Genomic DNA, 16,496 nt, shown 5'->3' with positions numbered 1-16,496 from the left:
GCGAAGAAGACTCCCGTTTAATATTTAAGAGGAAAAACTAATTTGTATATAATTTAATATGTATTGAATACATTTAATGGAAAATGCAACTTTCCCATTTATTAATACACTAATCCAGTGGTTCTCAAACCTTTTTTGAGTCACGGCGCCCTAAAGTATCAGAATTTTTTTCACGGCATCCCTAGGCCAAAAGTTTCTTATTGAGAAATTTCAAAATAAATATTAAATTAGGTTTATATGTTATCCTTAGGTTTAATTGTGTAGTGAGGGAGAAGATTTGATTCAGTTTGTCCACATATTTTATGATTGACAGCCACCAGCACTAGTTTTGCCTCTTACATTGATTATAAATAATTTGAATTGGTCCTGGACCAACAACCTAAGGCACCCCTGCAAGTGTCCTGAGACACCCCAGAGTGCTCCGGCACACAGTTTGAGAACCACTGCACTAATCTCTTCTGTACATGACATTACATTATAACAGTGTACAAATAGGGAAATGCGATTTTAATATTTGCTACTAACACTTTTCAAGTCACACCTCTACGCAAATCATACTTGAATACTCCATAGTCTCTGGGAGGGGACAGCCAAGTGAGAGTGGAACTACAATTGCATCATTGTGGCTCCACCCCCGCTATATAAAGCCTTGCTTTCCGGCTTGGTAAATCGGTGAGTGGGGCCATTTTAACGGAATTCAGTGCAACTCACATCATTAAACCCGCCCGGATAGGCCATTACACCTGCTGGCGGTCACCAGTCGACAGCAATTAAGTCCAGGAGAATTGTCTGTTCTCCCCAGAGTCCGGGAGAGCCACCTGATATTTGGAAGACATTCAGATAGAATAGGCAAATATGACGCTAGTGATGGCTGTAACAATGCATGCTCGATACATACCTGCTACTGAATAGGTATACCTGCACACTTATAGGTATATCTGCAGATCAACTGATCTGCAGATATATCTATGGACGGATCGGGTAGTGTGCTGTGCATACACACTGCCCGATCTGTCGGGGATTGACATCATGAACTGGGCGGGCGTGTATACACACCCGCCCAGTTCAGCTGTCAATCACCGCCGGCTGCCGCAGCATGTGTACGGGCGGTTGGCTGGTCGCCCGTACACAAACAGCGATGCGCCAATATATCGGTAGATATATTGGTCGTCGGCTGTGCTGCAGGGCCGATGCGATATGTCTGTGAACGACGGAGTTCACAGACATATCGCCCGTACACACTGGCCGACGTACCCGCGATATATCGGCTGTTCAATAGAACGGCCAATATATCGGCCAGTGTGTACGGGACTTTAGACCTAGTTTACATGGAGCTGAGTTAAGTGTTTGCATCTATGTCAGGAACCAGACGAGATGGCTCTTAACACACTCTGAGGTCTATTCATGAAGCAGTTAAAAGAGTGGAGAAGTGAGCAAGTGGAGAAGTTGCCCATGGCAACCAATCAGCTACTACATATTATTTTGGTGTATGCAATTTATAAATGTTACCTCACACTGATTGGTTACCATGGGCAACTTCTCCGCTGGCTCACTTCTCCACTCTTTTCACTGCTTCATGAATAGACTCCTCTATTACTGTATAAGTCTTTTCACAACAGAACCAACACCATTTTCTGCCAGCTGTTAAAAAAACGGGAATGCAGAGGTGAGAGGACAGTGGTTCACTGTTTGATTGTAATGATTAGTAATAATTTGACTAAAGCTATCCCACGTACTTGGGCGCTTTACCTGGAAATAATTTACATTTCAGCTTTCAAACGTGTTACTGAGGAGAGGATAATCTGATCTCTGAATAAGAGCCCTCGCCCAATGTACATGATGGCACATGAGGAAAGAAGGAATGGGGGATTGTGATGTGAACCAGAATACTGAAACGAGTGACATTCCAAAGTCACTACATTATAAGTAATGTGACTGTGGTTGCCATGGGAGTCATATGACATTTAGCAAACTGTAAATCATTAAGAGCAGCTTGCATAAAAAAAACACAAAAGGGAAGGTTAAAGAACTCTACTGTTGGGTATCCAGTCAGGATCCCGGCAGTCAGAATACCAACACCGGGATCCCGACACTGGTAAGGGGGGGGAGGGTTGGTGTGGGGTAGTGGGGTAGGGGTGGTTTAGGCTGCTGGGGGAGGGTTAGGATGCGGCCCGGGGTTTAGGTACCACCAGGGAGGGTTACGGTTAGACTGTGGGGTAGGAGGTTTAGGTTTAGGCTGCTAGAAGGGAGAGTTAGGGGGCTAAAACCCCTGTTGGGATTCTGATAATTGGGATGCCGCGGTCGGTATTCTGACTGCCAGCATCTTGAACGTCGGCATTCCCAACACCTACATGCCCTTACATTAAACCTGTGATTTATAATAAGGAGAATTCACAATTTTTTCATGGGAATGCAGCATAAAAGGATACTTCCACCTAATACTGAATTTTGTATACCATTGAACATAGGAGGGCTCCAAGAACAGTTTTTATGTAATATGCTGTGGAGACACCTGCTTCCACAGCATGCAGCAGTACAACACCTCCCAACATTTCACAAACTGGAATGAACGTCTTGATCACTGCTAAAAGCAGAATGGTTGGGAGGTATGATTTTTTTGTAGCGGTTAGAACGAATGTTCTCGCTCCTACTAGCAGCTTGTTGTTGGCTCAATGAAAAAGAGCTGCCTCAGCAAAAGGGAGTCAAGAAAACGGAGTTTTCAGTTCAGTGTTTCCTCTTTATGCTTTTCCTAATTATAACATCAAACATATTCAGACGTGTTTCATGCCCACAAGCCACATCAGCACTTTACATCAGACACTAATATTTTTATTAATATTTTCTTTTAAAATGTATTAACTCTATTACAACTGACATTAAATCTAACCACTATATTTGTACCATGTGCTAAAGACGTAGCGGTATAAAGAAACACAAATTGATATGAAACAGAACCGTGGATCATTAAGCCAATTTACATTTTGTTTAATCCGTATAAGGATTAAGAACTCCTAGTTTAACAAGCTCGATACCAAGTGAGAATAGAACACGTAAGAGTAGATTACACAGTGACAGATACTTACAAAAGCATCGCTCATCACCATTACCACATTATATCTGCTGCTCCGGAGGGGAGGTATCGGTTTCATGTAAACTGCTGGCAGGATAGATAGAAATAATTGCAGAGCAGTAAATCCTAACACCACCAAAGCCATCTCCATTCACATTCCAGCAAAGAAAAAGCAATGACTATCCTGTAAATGGAAACCACACAAAGTTTCTCAAGAGGCTGAGTGAGAACACGGCTCTAAAAGCTTGTTTATGCCTTAGACTACGCGTAACTAGAAGGGAAGTGATTTTACAAGTTCCACTTCCTGCCCAATCAGCTAAATAGTTCAGCTGTGTCCATATCAAGTTACACCTAGCTTTATATACATTATAGAAGTGGAAAATGTTTTAGGAAATTAGGAATGTTTGCATTATTCATATTTAAGAATTTTAAAGTTACAGCAACATAACAAAAGAGAACAGTTTCTGACCCTCTTCCAGAAATTGGATGTGTGAAAACGGGTTTGGTATGTGTGGTCAACTAATGAAATGTCAAAACCAAGACATTGTAAGTTTGTCAAAGTCTGTGAATAAACATTTTTTGACATACACAAAACACTTTACGCTAGTAGCTATGATAGTAGCAGCTGATATGGTGCCACTTTTAGGGGGCAATGCACTGACAAGGGCCATATTACTTTTATCCCTTTCACAAGAACATATGTGTTCCCAGACCATAATATACAGGACTGGCTCTGAATCAGATCTACATCCCAAGAGTTTACTTTTTTTTTTACACAAGGCTACTCTGTTCATAGCTCCCAAGTGTTTGTTCTGTCAGCTGAATGCAATATTATAGCGTCCATATTGTGGGCCTCATTTAGATAATGGATTAAGGGCCTAAATCAGTATGGTTAGCAAATTCTGCCAATTAGCAGAATTTGCTATCCTTTGGAGCGCATGCTGGGGGCCGCTCATCGCTGGGCAAGACCACCCTGCATGCTGACAGGCGCCTCCCCCAGTTAAACAAGCAGACATTGCGAACGCATCACAATTCCTGCTTGTTAGCCGAAACTGTGGAAGCCTCCTCCCGCCGCAGCTTACGTCACGCAGCCTCCGTGATCACGCCCCTGACACGACACAGTTTGGCCGCCTCCGCCCCTCGTTCGCCCCAGCAGCGCTCCGTCTCCTCCCTGGAAACTAAGCGTTGCCCCCCCCCCCCCCCTGCCGGATTGACAGGCAGATGCGATCACATTTTCCGCGGCCTCCCACTGTGATGCAGGCCCTAAATGCAGCTAGTTCGGGTTGGAGGTTTGCACTTTATACTTCTGCATTGTCAAAGTAAAGCTGGCCAGAATGTGTGTGCTACTGTACGGTGTGGAAGGGGAAGTTGGGAGGCTCCTGTCATCGCTGCTCTGCTTAGCAGAGCAGCGGTGAATAGACGCTGACAGCGTCTATTCAGTGAAGACAGGGAGAGGGGGCATGCCAGCGGCTCACAGAGCGCTGGTCATGCCCCCTTTAGTGATGAAAAACGGGGCGTGACTCGCGACCGCGGCAGTGCCACGAGGCCACGCCCTTTTGATTAGGTCACGCCCCCTTTTCGGGCGCGCGCAGGAGTCCCTCTTTGAGCCCACAGAATGTTGGGAGGTATGGAATACTGTTGCTATGAAGGCGTGTATTTGGGCTGCAACAATGCTTAGGTGGGTAGTATGTGGCAAAGTAACATCTACATGAATGCCAGGACCCAAGGTTTCCCAGCAGAACATTGGCCAGTCTTGAAATATGTTGGCCCAAAGCAGTGTTTTTTTCAGATACCCCATACTTGCCTATTCTCTGGAATGTCCGGGACGCTCCTGAAAATCGGGTGGCCCTCCTGGCCCCCAGTGGCGAATTTCCCATTAGGCACGTGCCTAGGGTCGGCACTTGTTTGGGGGCAGCACTTGGATGCTTGTAGTGGTACTGTCAGCCCAAAATGTACCAGTAACTACAAAATATTTCCACTGTACTATACCATATGCCATCTTGAATGATGTGTAAATGGGTAGGACATGCACAGACTGCCCCTGTAAGCTGTCCTAGTTAGTCAATATGTATACATATTTAAAAATAAAAAATGTCATAGCAGGTTTTTTTCATTATTCTTTTAAATTGGCTATTCTAAAGTGAGGCTTATAACCAATAAATAGAAAAAAAATAAAATTTGGCAGGCAGGGGGTGGCCATTACTGTTGTGCCTAGGGGCGCCCTCACCCCTAAATCCGCCACTGCCGCCCCCAGAAGAATAGGCAAGCCCCAGAAGAATAGGCAAGCCTCCCGATTCTCGCAGCCCCCAAGGACCGAGATTCTCGCTGAATTGCGTCATCGTAGCCATGCGCCCTGCCGTATAATGCCGGCAATCTCGCACCCAGCCGTCCACATGATGTAGAAGAAAACGTGATTCGTCAGACCAGGTCACTTTCTTCCATTACTCCATGTTTTAATTCTGATGCTCAAGTGCTCATTGTAGGCGCTCTCTGCAGTGAACATTGGTAAGCATGGGCAATCTGATCAGTCCGGGCACTCTGGCTATGCAGTCCCATACACAGCAAGCTGTGATGCACTGTGTGACCTTTCTATCACAGCCAGCATTAACCTTTTCAGCAATTTGTGCTACAGTAGCTCTTCTGTAGGATTGGACCACACGGGCTAACCTCTGCTCCACACGCACATAAATAAACCTTGGATACCCATAACACTGTCGCCAATTCACTGGTTGTCCTTCTTTGGACAACTTTTGGTAGGTACTATCCACTGCATATCGGGAACACAGCACAACACCTGCCATTTTGGAAATGTTCTGACCTAGTCACATATCCAGCGACGTACTGGGTCTCCATTTCGGCCCGGGCATTTGTGAACTTGCGTGCCGCCACGATGTATGGGGGTGTGCCTCGAGTCAGGGGGCGTGGACTTGTGACACCCCCCATTTCTATGGCAACGCTTGCTGGGGGCGGGGGCGCTCCACGAGTCCGGGGGGCGTGGACTCGCGGCATGCCCCCTTTTCCAAGGAGGCCGGGGCGGGGGCTGCTAAACCAGAGAGCCGGAGGCTGCGCGCGGCCTTCCCAGCTCTCTGTGGGACCGGACTGGCCCACCTGCCGATCAGCCCTTCTGGCACTTGCCAGAAGGGCCAGATGGCCAATCCAGCCCTGCATATATCAATCACTAAATTGGACCTTTTCAAAGTCACTCAGGTACTTACTGTCACAGCACTCTTACCAGGTCCGGCGGTGCTGGCTCTCCGCAGCTGCTGTGATCCCGTGGTGGGTAGAAGTCCACGGTGCCCGCACCAGTGATCACTCTGGCTGGCATTCCTTCTGCTGGCGACTCTGCAGTAACAGGCGACGTGGCTCCAATAGGGACACGCGCCAACCTGTCTAAAATGTGAGGGGACATCATGGGGTAGGAATTTGAATATCCTCCGTCAGGGCTATTCACGAAGCAGTGAAATGAGAGAAGTGAGCCAGTGGAGAAGTTGCCCATGGCAACCAATCAGCTACTACTGTATGCATACAGGGGCGGATTGGGACGCCGGGACCCCGGATCAGATCCCGGCCAGCCGGGTCCCCTGCTCCCCTCATTGGCCGTTCTCCCTCATGCATGGCTGTCGCAACTGTAACTTCTGCACATGAGCAGAAGCTCATTAAAGTCGGAGCCGCTGCAATTTCCTGTGCGCGGCTGCCCACACTCAGCATTCAAGTCCTCCGGTCCTTTTAGCTCTGCCTCCACTAGCTCCCGCGTGCGCTGTCACTCTCTCATCCGTGCTGCGGCTGGGCGCCGGGTATCGAGTGAGGAGCCGGCTGGTGAACTTACAGTGATATGACGGCAGCTTCTGGTGAGCACTTGGGAAGTGGGACAGCGGCCGAGTGAGTGTTTGTGCTGGGGTAAGAGAAAGCGGCTGCGGGTGTGTGTAGGGGCTGGGTAGTAAGAAACTGCTGGGTGAGTGCTGGAGGGGGCAGGGGTGCATTATAAAAGTAAAATTATCCATATAATACCAAGGGCTACAATTAATGTAGCAGGAGGTGACCAATAAACAATGTATTTTTGTTTGCCATCCTCATTTAAATGGAGACGCAGGATGAATAAAACGAGTTTTATGGTAAGAACTTACCTTTGTTAAAACTCTTTCTGCGGGGTACACTGGGCTCCACAAGGAATGGACAATGGGGTGTAGAGTAGGATCTTGATCCGAGGCACCAACAGGCTAAAAGCTTTGACCTTCTTCCCAGAATGCATAGCATCGCCTCCTATATCACCGCCGCCTCCCTGCACAGGATCTCAGTTTTTAGTTAACCAGTCCAATACAGTAGCAGGAAAAGAGACGACAACAGTTAGTAGCCACAACACCGCATTCTCACGACAGGAGACGTGTTAGCGGCTAATGCCATACCAACCCAAAGTAGCTAAGTGCGTCAGGGTGGGCGCCTTGTGGAGCCCAGTGTACCTTGCAGAAAGAGTTTTAACAAAGGTAAGTTCTTACCATAAAACTCGTTTTCCTGCTGTGTGGTACACTGGGCTCCACGAGGAATGGACAATGGGGATGCCCTAAAGCAGTTCCTTATGGGAGGGGACGCACTGTAGCGGGCACAATAACCCGGCATCCAAAGGAAGCATCCTGGGAAGCGGCAGTATCGAAGGCATAGAACCTTATGAACGTGTTCACAGAGGACCACGTAGCCGCCTTGCACAATTGTTCAAGGGTCGCACCACGTTGGGCCGCCTAAGAAGGTCCAAGAGACCGAGTAGAATGGGCCTTAATGTGATCAGGAGCAGAGAGTCCAGCCTTCACATAAGCATGTGCAATCACCATTCTAATCCATCTGACCAAACTTTGCTTGTGAGCAGGCCAGCCACGTTTGTGAAATCCAAACAGTACAAAGAGAGAATCAGATTTCCTAATAGGAGCAGTTCTCTTCACATAGATACGGAGAGCCCGTACCACATCCAAAGACCGCTCTTTGGGAGACAGATCAGGAGAGACAAGTGCCGGAACTACAATCTCCTGATTAAGGTGGAACGAGGAAACCACCTTAGGTAGATAGCCGGGACGAGTCCTAAGAACCGCCCGGTCACGGTGAAATATCAGATATGGGGAACTACAGGACAAGGCACCCAAATCCGACACTCTTCTAGCTGAAGCAATAGTCAACAGAAACACCACATTAAGGGAAAGCCACTTAAGGTCAGCTGAACCAAGAGGTTCAAACGGAGACTCTTGTAACGCCTCCAAAACCACCGACAAGTCCCAAGGAGCCACAGGCGGGACATAGAGAGGTTGGATACGCAACACGCCCTGAGTAAAGGTATGCACATCAGGTAAGGTCGCAATTTTTCTCTGAAACCACACCAACAAGGCAGATATTTGAACCTTGAGGGAGGCCAGGCGCAGGCCTAAGTCCAGGCCCTGCGTAAGAAAAGCCAACAACTTGGCTATACTAAACTTGGAAGCGTCATAATCGTTAGATGCGCACCAAACAAAGTAAGAATACCAGACCCTATAGTAAATCTGAGCCGAAGTCGGTTTCCGGGCCCGCAACATAGTTTGAATGACCGCCTCAGAAAACCCTTTAGCCCTTAAGACGGAAGCTTCAAGAGCCGCGCCGTCAAAGACAGCCGGGCTAGGTCCTGGTAGACACAGGGGCCCTGAACGAGGAGGTCTGGGTGTTGTGGAAGTAGAATTGGACGCTCTAACAATAGGCCTTGCAGGTCTGAGAACCAGTGCCGTCTGGGCCACGCTGGAGCTATGAGAAGCAGAATTCCTTTTTCTTGCTTGAACTTCCGAATTACCCTGGGCAGGAGTGACACCGGAGGGAACACGTACGGCACTATGAGTTGAAACACTTCTGGATGGAGGCCCCACTAACCGGCATGCACGTCCTGACGACTGAGAAAGTCCCAATTCAGGACTCCCGGAATGAATATTGCCGATATGGCCGGTAGATGGCGTTCTGCCCACTGTAGAATTCGTGAGACTTCCTTCATTGCTAGGCGGCTTTGAGTGCCGCCTTGATGATTTATGTAAGCCACTGTGGTGGCGCTGTCCGACTGTACTTGAACAGGACGGTTCTGAATTAAATGCTGGGCTAGGTTCAAGGCGTTGAAGACCGCCCGCAACTCCAGAATATTGATCGAGAGGAGGGACTCCTCCTTGGTCCACCGCCCCTGAAGGGAGTGTTGCTCCAGCACCGCGCCCCAACCTCTTAGACTGGCATCTGTCGTCAACAGGACCCAGTCGGATATCCAGAACGGACGGCCCCTGCATAGTTGTTGGTCCCGGAGCTACCAGAGCAGCGACAGACGGACCTCCGGATTCAATGAGATCATTTGAGACCTGATCCGGTGAGGCAGGCCGTCCCATTTGGCTAGAATCAGCCTCTGGAGAGGGCGAGAGTGAAATTGAGCGTACACCACCATGTCGAATGCTGACACCATGTGGCCCAGCACCTGCATCGCCGAATGTATCGACACTTGCGGACAAGATAGGAAGCAACGAATCCTGTCCTGAAGTTTCAGGACTTTCTCCTGAGACAGGAACAACCGCTGGTTGTGAGTGTCCAATAGTGCTCCCAGATGCACCATGCTCTGAGCTGGGATCAGGGATGACTTCTTCCAGTTGATGAGCCACCCGTGGGCTTGCAGAAACCGGACCGTCACATCTAGATGACGCAGGAGAAGTTCTGGGGAATTTGCCAGGATTAACAAGTCGTCCAAATACGGCAGTATCCTGACCCCTTGATGGCGGAGTACCACCGTCATCACCGCCATGACTTTTGTAAAGACTTGCGGAGCCGTTGTTAAACCAAAAGGTAACGCCCGAAACTGGTAATGGCAGTTGCCAATCGCAAATCTCAGGTATTGCTGATGAGACACTGCTATAGGAATATGCAGGTAAGCATCCTGTATATCCAGGGAGACCATGAAGTCCCCAGGTTCCAAGGCCAGAACTATAGAGCAAAGGGTTTCCATTCGGAACTTGGAAACCTTCACAAACTTGTTCAATGCCTTGAGGTTGAGAATGGGCCGGGAGGACCCATTTGGTTTCGGGACTAGAAACAGCGGAGAATAGTACCCCCGGCCCCTCTGCGCAAGAGGCACCTGTACTACGACTCCTGTATCCAGGAGGGTCTGTACCACCGAATGTAGAGTGTTTGCCTATGTCTTGTCCAACGGGACATCTGTCTGGCAAAATCGATGAGGGGGTCGGTTTTTGAAGGCTATGGCGTAACCTCGAGTGACGACTTCCCATACCCAGGCATCTGAAGTGGTCTTCAACCATTCCTGGGTGTACCCTAGAAGACGGCCCCCCACCCTGGGATCCCCCAGAGGGAGGCCCGCCCCGTCATGCGGCAGGCTTATCTGTCTTGGAAGCTGGCTGACGGGCCGCCCAGGCTCTTTTGAGCTTAGGCTTACCAGGTTTGGAAGTGCGGGCCTGCTTGTTGTATGCCTGACCTTTTGCTTTACCTGAAGGACGAAAGGGGCTAAAGGAAGTACCTTTAGCCTTCGACACAGAAGGAGCGATACTTGGCAGACAGGCAGTTTTGGCAGTAGCCAAGTCAGCCACTATCTTATTTAAGTCCTCCCCAAACAGAATATCTCCCTTGAAAGGAAGTACCTCCAGGGTTTTTCTAGAGTCCAGATCCACAGACCAGGATCTCAGCCACAATATCCGGCGAGCCAGGACTGACGTAGTAGAGGCCTTGGCTGCCAGGATACCGGCATCAGAAGCCGCCTCTTTAATATAACGAGAAACTGTGACAATATAAGACAAGCATTGTCTAGCATGGTCAGAGGAGATTTCAGTATCTAACTCCAAGGCCCATGCTTCAATGGCCTCTGCAGCCCATGTTGCTGCAATAGTGGGCCATTGTGCAGCACCCGCTTTCAGACAACCCTCCACACGTTTATCCGTAGGCTCTTTTAGAGACGTGACGGTGGTGACAGGTAGAGCTGAGGAAGCCACCATCCTAGCCACATGTGAGTCTACTGGAGGAGGCGTTTCCCAATTCTTAGACAGCTCTGGTGTTAGGGGATAGCGAGCCAGCATCTTCTTTTGAGGCACAAACTTCGTATACAGGTTTTCCCAGGGTTCCTGACGTATATCCACTAGGTGGTCAGAGTGAGGTAAAACTTGTTTAACCACCTTCTGACACTTGAACCTATCTGGTTTCTTAGGAGGATCGGCTGGCTCGGGATCATCCGTAATCTGTAAAAATAAGAATTTACTTACCGATAATTCTATTTCTCATAGTCCGTAGTGGATGCTGGGACTCCGTAAGGACCATGGGGAATAGCGGCTCCGCAGGAGACTGGGCACAAAAGTAAAAGCTTGAACTAGCTGGTGTGCACTGGCTCCTCCCCCTATGACCCTCCTCCAAGCCTCAGTTAGGATACTGTGCCCGGACGAGCGTACATAATAAGGAAGGATATTGAATCCCGGGTAAGACTCATACCAGCCACACCAATCACACCGTACAACCTGTGATCTGAACCCAGTTAACAGTATGATAAACGAAGGAGCCTCTGAAAAGATGGCTCACAACAATAATAACCCGAATTTTGTAACAATAACTATATACAAGTATTGCAGACAATCCGCACTTGGGATGGGCGCCCAGCATCCACTACGGACTATGAGAAATAGAATTATCGGTAAGTAAATTCTTATTTTCTCTAACGTCCTAAGTGGATGCTGGGACTCCGTAAGGACCATGGGGATTATACCAAAGCTCCCAAACGGGCGGGAGAGTGCGGATGACTCTGCAGCACCGAATGAGAGAACTCCAGGTCCTCCTCAGCCAGGGTATCAAATTTGTAGAATTTAGCAAACGTGTTTGCCCCTGACCAAATAGCTGCTCGGCAAAGTTGTAAGGCCGAGACCCCTCGGGCAGCCGCCCAAGATGAGCCCACCTTCCTTGTGGAATGGGCTTTTACAGATTTTGGCTGTGGCAGGCCTGCCACAGAATGTGCAAGCTGAATTGTACTACAAATCCAACGAGCAATCGTCTGCTTAGAAGCAGGAGCACCCAGCTTGTTGGGTGCATACAGGATAAACAGCGAGTCAGATTTCCTGACTCCAGCCGTCCTGGAAATATATATTTTCAGGGCCCTGACTACGTCCAGTAACTTGGAGTCCTCCAAGTCCCTAGTAGCCGCAGGCACCACAATAGGCTGGTTTACGTGAAACGCTGAAACCACCTTTGGGTGAAATTGAGGACGAGTCCTCAATTCTGCCCTATCCGTGTGAAAAATCAGGTAAGGGCTTTTATAAGATAAAGCCGCCAATTCTGAGACACGCCTGGCTGAAGCCAGGGCTAACAGCATTACCACCTTCCATGTGAGATATTTTAATTCCACAGTGGTGAGTGGTTCAAACCAATGTGATTTTAGGAACCCCAAAACCACATTGAGATCCCAAGGTGCCACCGGGGGCACAAAAGGAGGCTGTATATGCAGTACCCCTTTGACAAACGTCTGGACTTCAGGCACTGAAGCCAGTTCTTTTTGGAAGAAAATCGACAGGGCCGAAATTTGAACTTTAATGGACCCTAATTTTAGGCCCATAGACAGTCCTGTTTGCAGGAAATGTAGGAAGCGACCCAGTTGAAATTCCTCTGTAGGGGCCTCATTGGCCTCACACCACGCAACATATTTTCGCCAAATGCGGTGATAATGTTTTGCGGTTACATCCTTCCTGGCCTTTATCAGGGTAGGGATGACTTCATCTGGAATGCCTTTTTCCTTCAGGATCCGGCGTTCAACCGCCATGCCGTCAAACGCAGCCGCGGTAAGTCTTGGAACAGACAAGGTCCCTGCTGGAGCAGGTCCCTTCTTAGAGGTAGAGGCCACGGATCCTCCGTGAGCATCTCTTGAAGTTCCGGTTACCAAGTCCTTCTTGGCCAATCCGGAGCCACGAATATAGTGCTTTCTCCTCTCCATCTTATCAATCTCAGTACCTTGGGTATGAGAGGCAGAGGAGGGAACACATACACTGACTGGTACACCCATGGTGTTACCAGAGCGTCCACCGCTATTGCCTGAGGGTCCCTTGACCTGGCGCAATATCTGTCTAGTTTTTTGTTGAGACGGGACGCCATCATGTCCACCTTTGGTTTTTCCCAACGGTTTACCATCTCTTGGAAGACTTCTGGATGAAGTCCCCACTCCCCCGGGTGAAGGTCGTGTCTGCTGAGGAAGTCCGCTTCCCAGTTGTCCACTCCCGGAATGAACACTGCTGACAGTGCTATCACATGATTCTCCGCCCAGCGAAGAATCCTTGCAGCTTCTGCCATCGCCCTCCTGCTTCTCGTGCCGCCCTGTCTGTTTACGTGGGCGACTGACGTGATGTTGTCCGATTGGATCAATACCGCCTGACCCTGAAGCAGGGGTTTTGCTTGACTTAGGGCATTGTAAATGGCCCTTAGTTCCAGAATGTTTATATGAAGAGATGTTTCCATGCTTGACCACAAGCCCTGGAAATTTTGTCCCTGTGTGACTGCTCCCCAGCCTCTCAGGCTGGCATCTGTGGTCACCAGGATCCAATCCTGAATGCCGAATCTGCGGCCCTCTAGTAGATGAGCACTCTGCAGCCACCACAGAAGAGACACCCTTGTCCTTGGCGACAGGGTTATCCGCTGATGCATCTGAAGATGCGATCCGGACCATTTGTCCAGAAGATCCCACTGAAACGTTCTTGCATGGAATCTTCCAAATGGAATCGCTTCGTAAGAAGCCACCATTTTTCCCAGGACCCTCGTGCACTGATGCACTGACACCTGGCCTGGTTTTAGGAGATTCCTGACTAGCTCGGATAACTCCCTGGCCTTCTCCTCTGGGAGAAACACCTTTTTCTGGACTGTGTCCAGAATCATTCCTAGGAACAGGAGACGTGTCGTTGGAATCAGCTGTGATTTTGGAATATTTAGGATCCACCCGTGCTGACGTAACACTAACTGAGATAGTGCTACTCCGACTTCTAACTGTTCCCTGGACCTTGCCCTTATCAGGAGATCGTCCAAGTAAGGGATAATTAAAACGCCTTTTCTTCGAAGAAGAATCATCATTTCGGCCATTACCTTGGTAAAGACCCGAGGTGCCGTGGACAACCCAAACGGCAGCGTCTGAAACTGATAATGACAGTTTTGTACTACAAACCTGAGGTACCCTTGGTGAGAAGGGTAGATTGGGACGTGGAGATAAGCATCTTTGATGTCCAGAGACACCATATAGTCCCCTTCTTCCAGGTTTGCTATCACTGCTCTGAGTGACTCCATCTTGAATTTGAACCTCTTTATGTAAGTGTTCAAGGATTTTAGATTTAAAATTGGTCTCACCGAGCCGTCCGGCTTCGGTACCACAAACAGCGTGGAATAATACCCCTTTCCCTGTTGTAGGAGAGGTACCTTGATTATCACCTGCTGGGAATACAGCTTGTGAATGGCTTCCAAAACTGCCTCCCTGTCGGAGGGAGACTTTGGTAGAGCAGACTTCAGGAACCGGCGAGGGGGAGACGTCTCGAATTCCAGTTTGTACCCCTGTGATACTACCTGCAGAATCCAGGGGTCCACTTGCGAGTGAGCCCACTGCGCGTTGAAATTTTTGAGACGGGCCCCCACCGTGTCCGAGTCCGCTTGTAAAGCCCCAGCGTCATGCTGAAGACTTGGCAGAAGCAGAGGAGGGCTTCTGCTCCTGGGAAGAGGCTGCCTGGTGCAGTCTTTTTCCTCGTCCTCTGCCCCGGGGCAGAAATGAGTGGCCTTTTGCCCGCCTGTACTTATGGGAACGAAAGGACTGAGTTTGAAAAGACGGTGTCTTTTTCTGCTGAGAGGTGACCTGGGGTAAAAAGGTGGACTTTCCGGCCGTTGCCGTGGCCACCAGGTCCGATAGACCGGCCCCAAATAACTCCTCTCCTTTAAACGGCAATACTTCCATATGTCGTTTGGAATCCGCATCCCCTGACCACTGTCGCGTCCATAACGCTCTTCTGGCAGAAATGGACATAGCACTCACTCTTGATGCCAGGGTGCAAATATCCCTCTGTGCATCACGCATATATAGTAATGCATCCTTCAAATGCTCTATAGTTAGTAATATACTGTCCCTATCCAGGGTATCAATATTTTCAGTCAGGGAATCCGACCACGCCACTCCAGCACTGCACATCCAGGCTGATGCGATCGCTGGTCGCAGTATAACACCAGTATGTGTGTATATACCCTTCAGGATATTTTCCAGCCTTCTATCCGCTGGTTCTTTGAGGGCGGCCGTATCAGGAGACGGTAACGCTACTTGTTTAGATAAACGTGTGAGCGCTTTATCTACTTTAGGGGGTGTTTCCCAACGTGCCCTAACCTCTGGCGGGAAAGGGTATAGTGCCAATAATTTATTAGAGATTAGCACTTTTTTATCGGGGGAAACCCACGCTTTATCACACACCTCATTTAATTCATCTGACTCAGGAAAAGCTACTGGTAGTTTTTTCACTCCCCACATAATACCCTTCTTTGTGGTACTTGTAGTGTCAGAAATGTTCAATGCCTCCTTCATTGCCGTGATCATGTAACGTGTGGCCCTACTGGACATTACGTTTGTCTCCTCACCGTCGACACTGGACTCAGTATCCGTGTCTGGGTCTGTGTCGACCCACTGAGGTAACGGGCGTTTTATCGCCCCTGACGGTGTCTGAGACGCCTGGACAGGCACTAATTGATTTGTCGGCTGTCTCATGTCGTCAACAGTTTTTTGTAAAGTGCTGACATTGTCACGTAGTTCTTTAAATACAACCATCCAGTCAGGTGTCGACTCCCTAGGGGGTGACATCACTAATACAGGCAATTGCTCTGCTTCCACATCATTTTCCTCCTCATACATGTCGACACAATCGTACCGACACCCAGCACACACACAGGGAATGCTCTGATAGAGGACAGGACCCCACTAGCCCTTTGGGGAGACAGAGGGAGAGTTTGCCAGCACACACCAGAGCGCTATATATATATATAGGGATAACCTTATATAAGTGTTACTCCCTTTTATAGCTGCTGTTTATAATTTAGCTGCCAATAGTGCCCCCCCTCTCTCGTTTTTACCCTGATTCTGTAGGGACTGCAGGGGAGAGTCAGGGAGCCGTCCTTCCAGCGGAACTGTGAGGGAAAATGGCGCTTGTGTGCTGAGGAGATAGGCTCCGCCCCTTCACGACGGCCTTATCTCCCGCTTTTTTCTGGAAAACTGGCAGGGGTTAAATACATCCATATAGCCCAGGAGCTATATGTGATGTATTTCTTTTGCCATCCTAAGGTATTTCTGTTTTTTATTGCGTCTCAGGGCCCTCCCCCCCAGCGCCCTGCACCCTCAGTGACCGGAGTGTGAAGTGTGCTGAGAGCAATGGCGCACAGCTGCAGTGCTGTGCGCTACCTTAGT

General features: G+C 49.0%; 1 protein-coding gene across 5 annotated transcripts in view; it reads right to left on the bottom strand.

The window, feature by feature from the left end:
* The window catches only part of ARSK (arylsulfatase family member K), a 251,854-nt gene that overhangs the window by 223,142 nt on the left and 12,216 nt on the right, over window positions 1–16,496 (bottom strand). For 3 of the 5 annotated variants that reach the window (XR_010247578.1, XM_063964033.1, XM_063964036.1), the window contains exon 1: window positions 3,084–3,311. The exons of 1 other annotated variant lie outside the window; for it this stretch is intronic. Coding sequence is in view for 3 of the 4 variants with exons in the window: in XM_063964033.1 (XP_063820103.1) it covers window positions 3,084–3,221 (138 nt within the window). In the remaining variant the exon portion in view is untranslated. Of the gene's footprint in view, window positions 1–1,509; window positions 1,642–3,083; window positions 3,312–16,496 lie in introns of those variants that run through there. One more of the 5 variants, XM_063964034.1, reaches the window with a different exon arrangement.

Source organism: Pseudophryne corroboree, chromosome 1 (assembly GCF_028390025.1).
Source record: "Pseudophryne corroboree isolate aPseCor3 chromosome 1, aPseCor3.hap2, whole genome shotgun sequence".
NCBI lineage: Eukaryota > Metazoa > Chordata > Amphibia > Anura > Myobatrachidae > Pseudophryne > Pseudophryne corroboree.
Note: the sequence above shows the minus strand (reverse complement) of the source record. Positions and strands in the feature narration are given on the sequence as shown.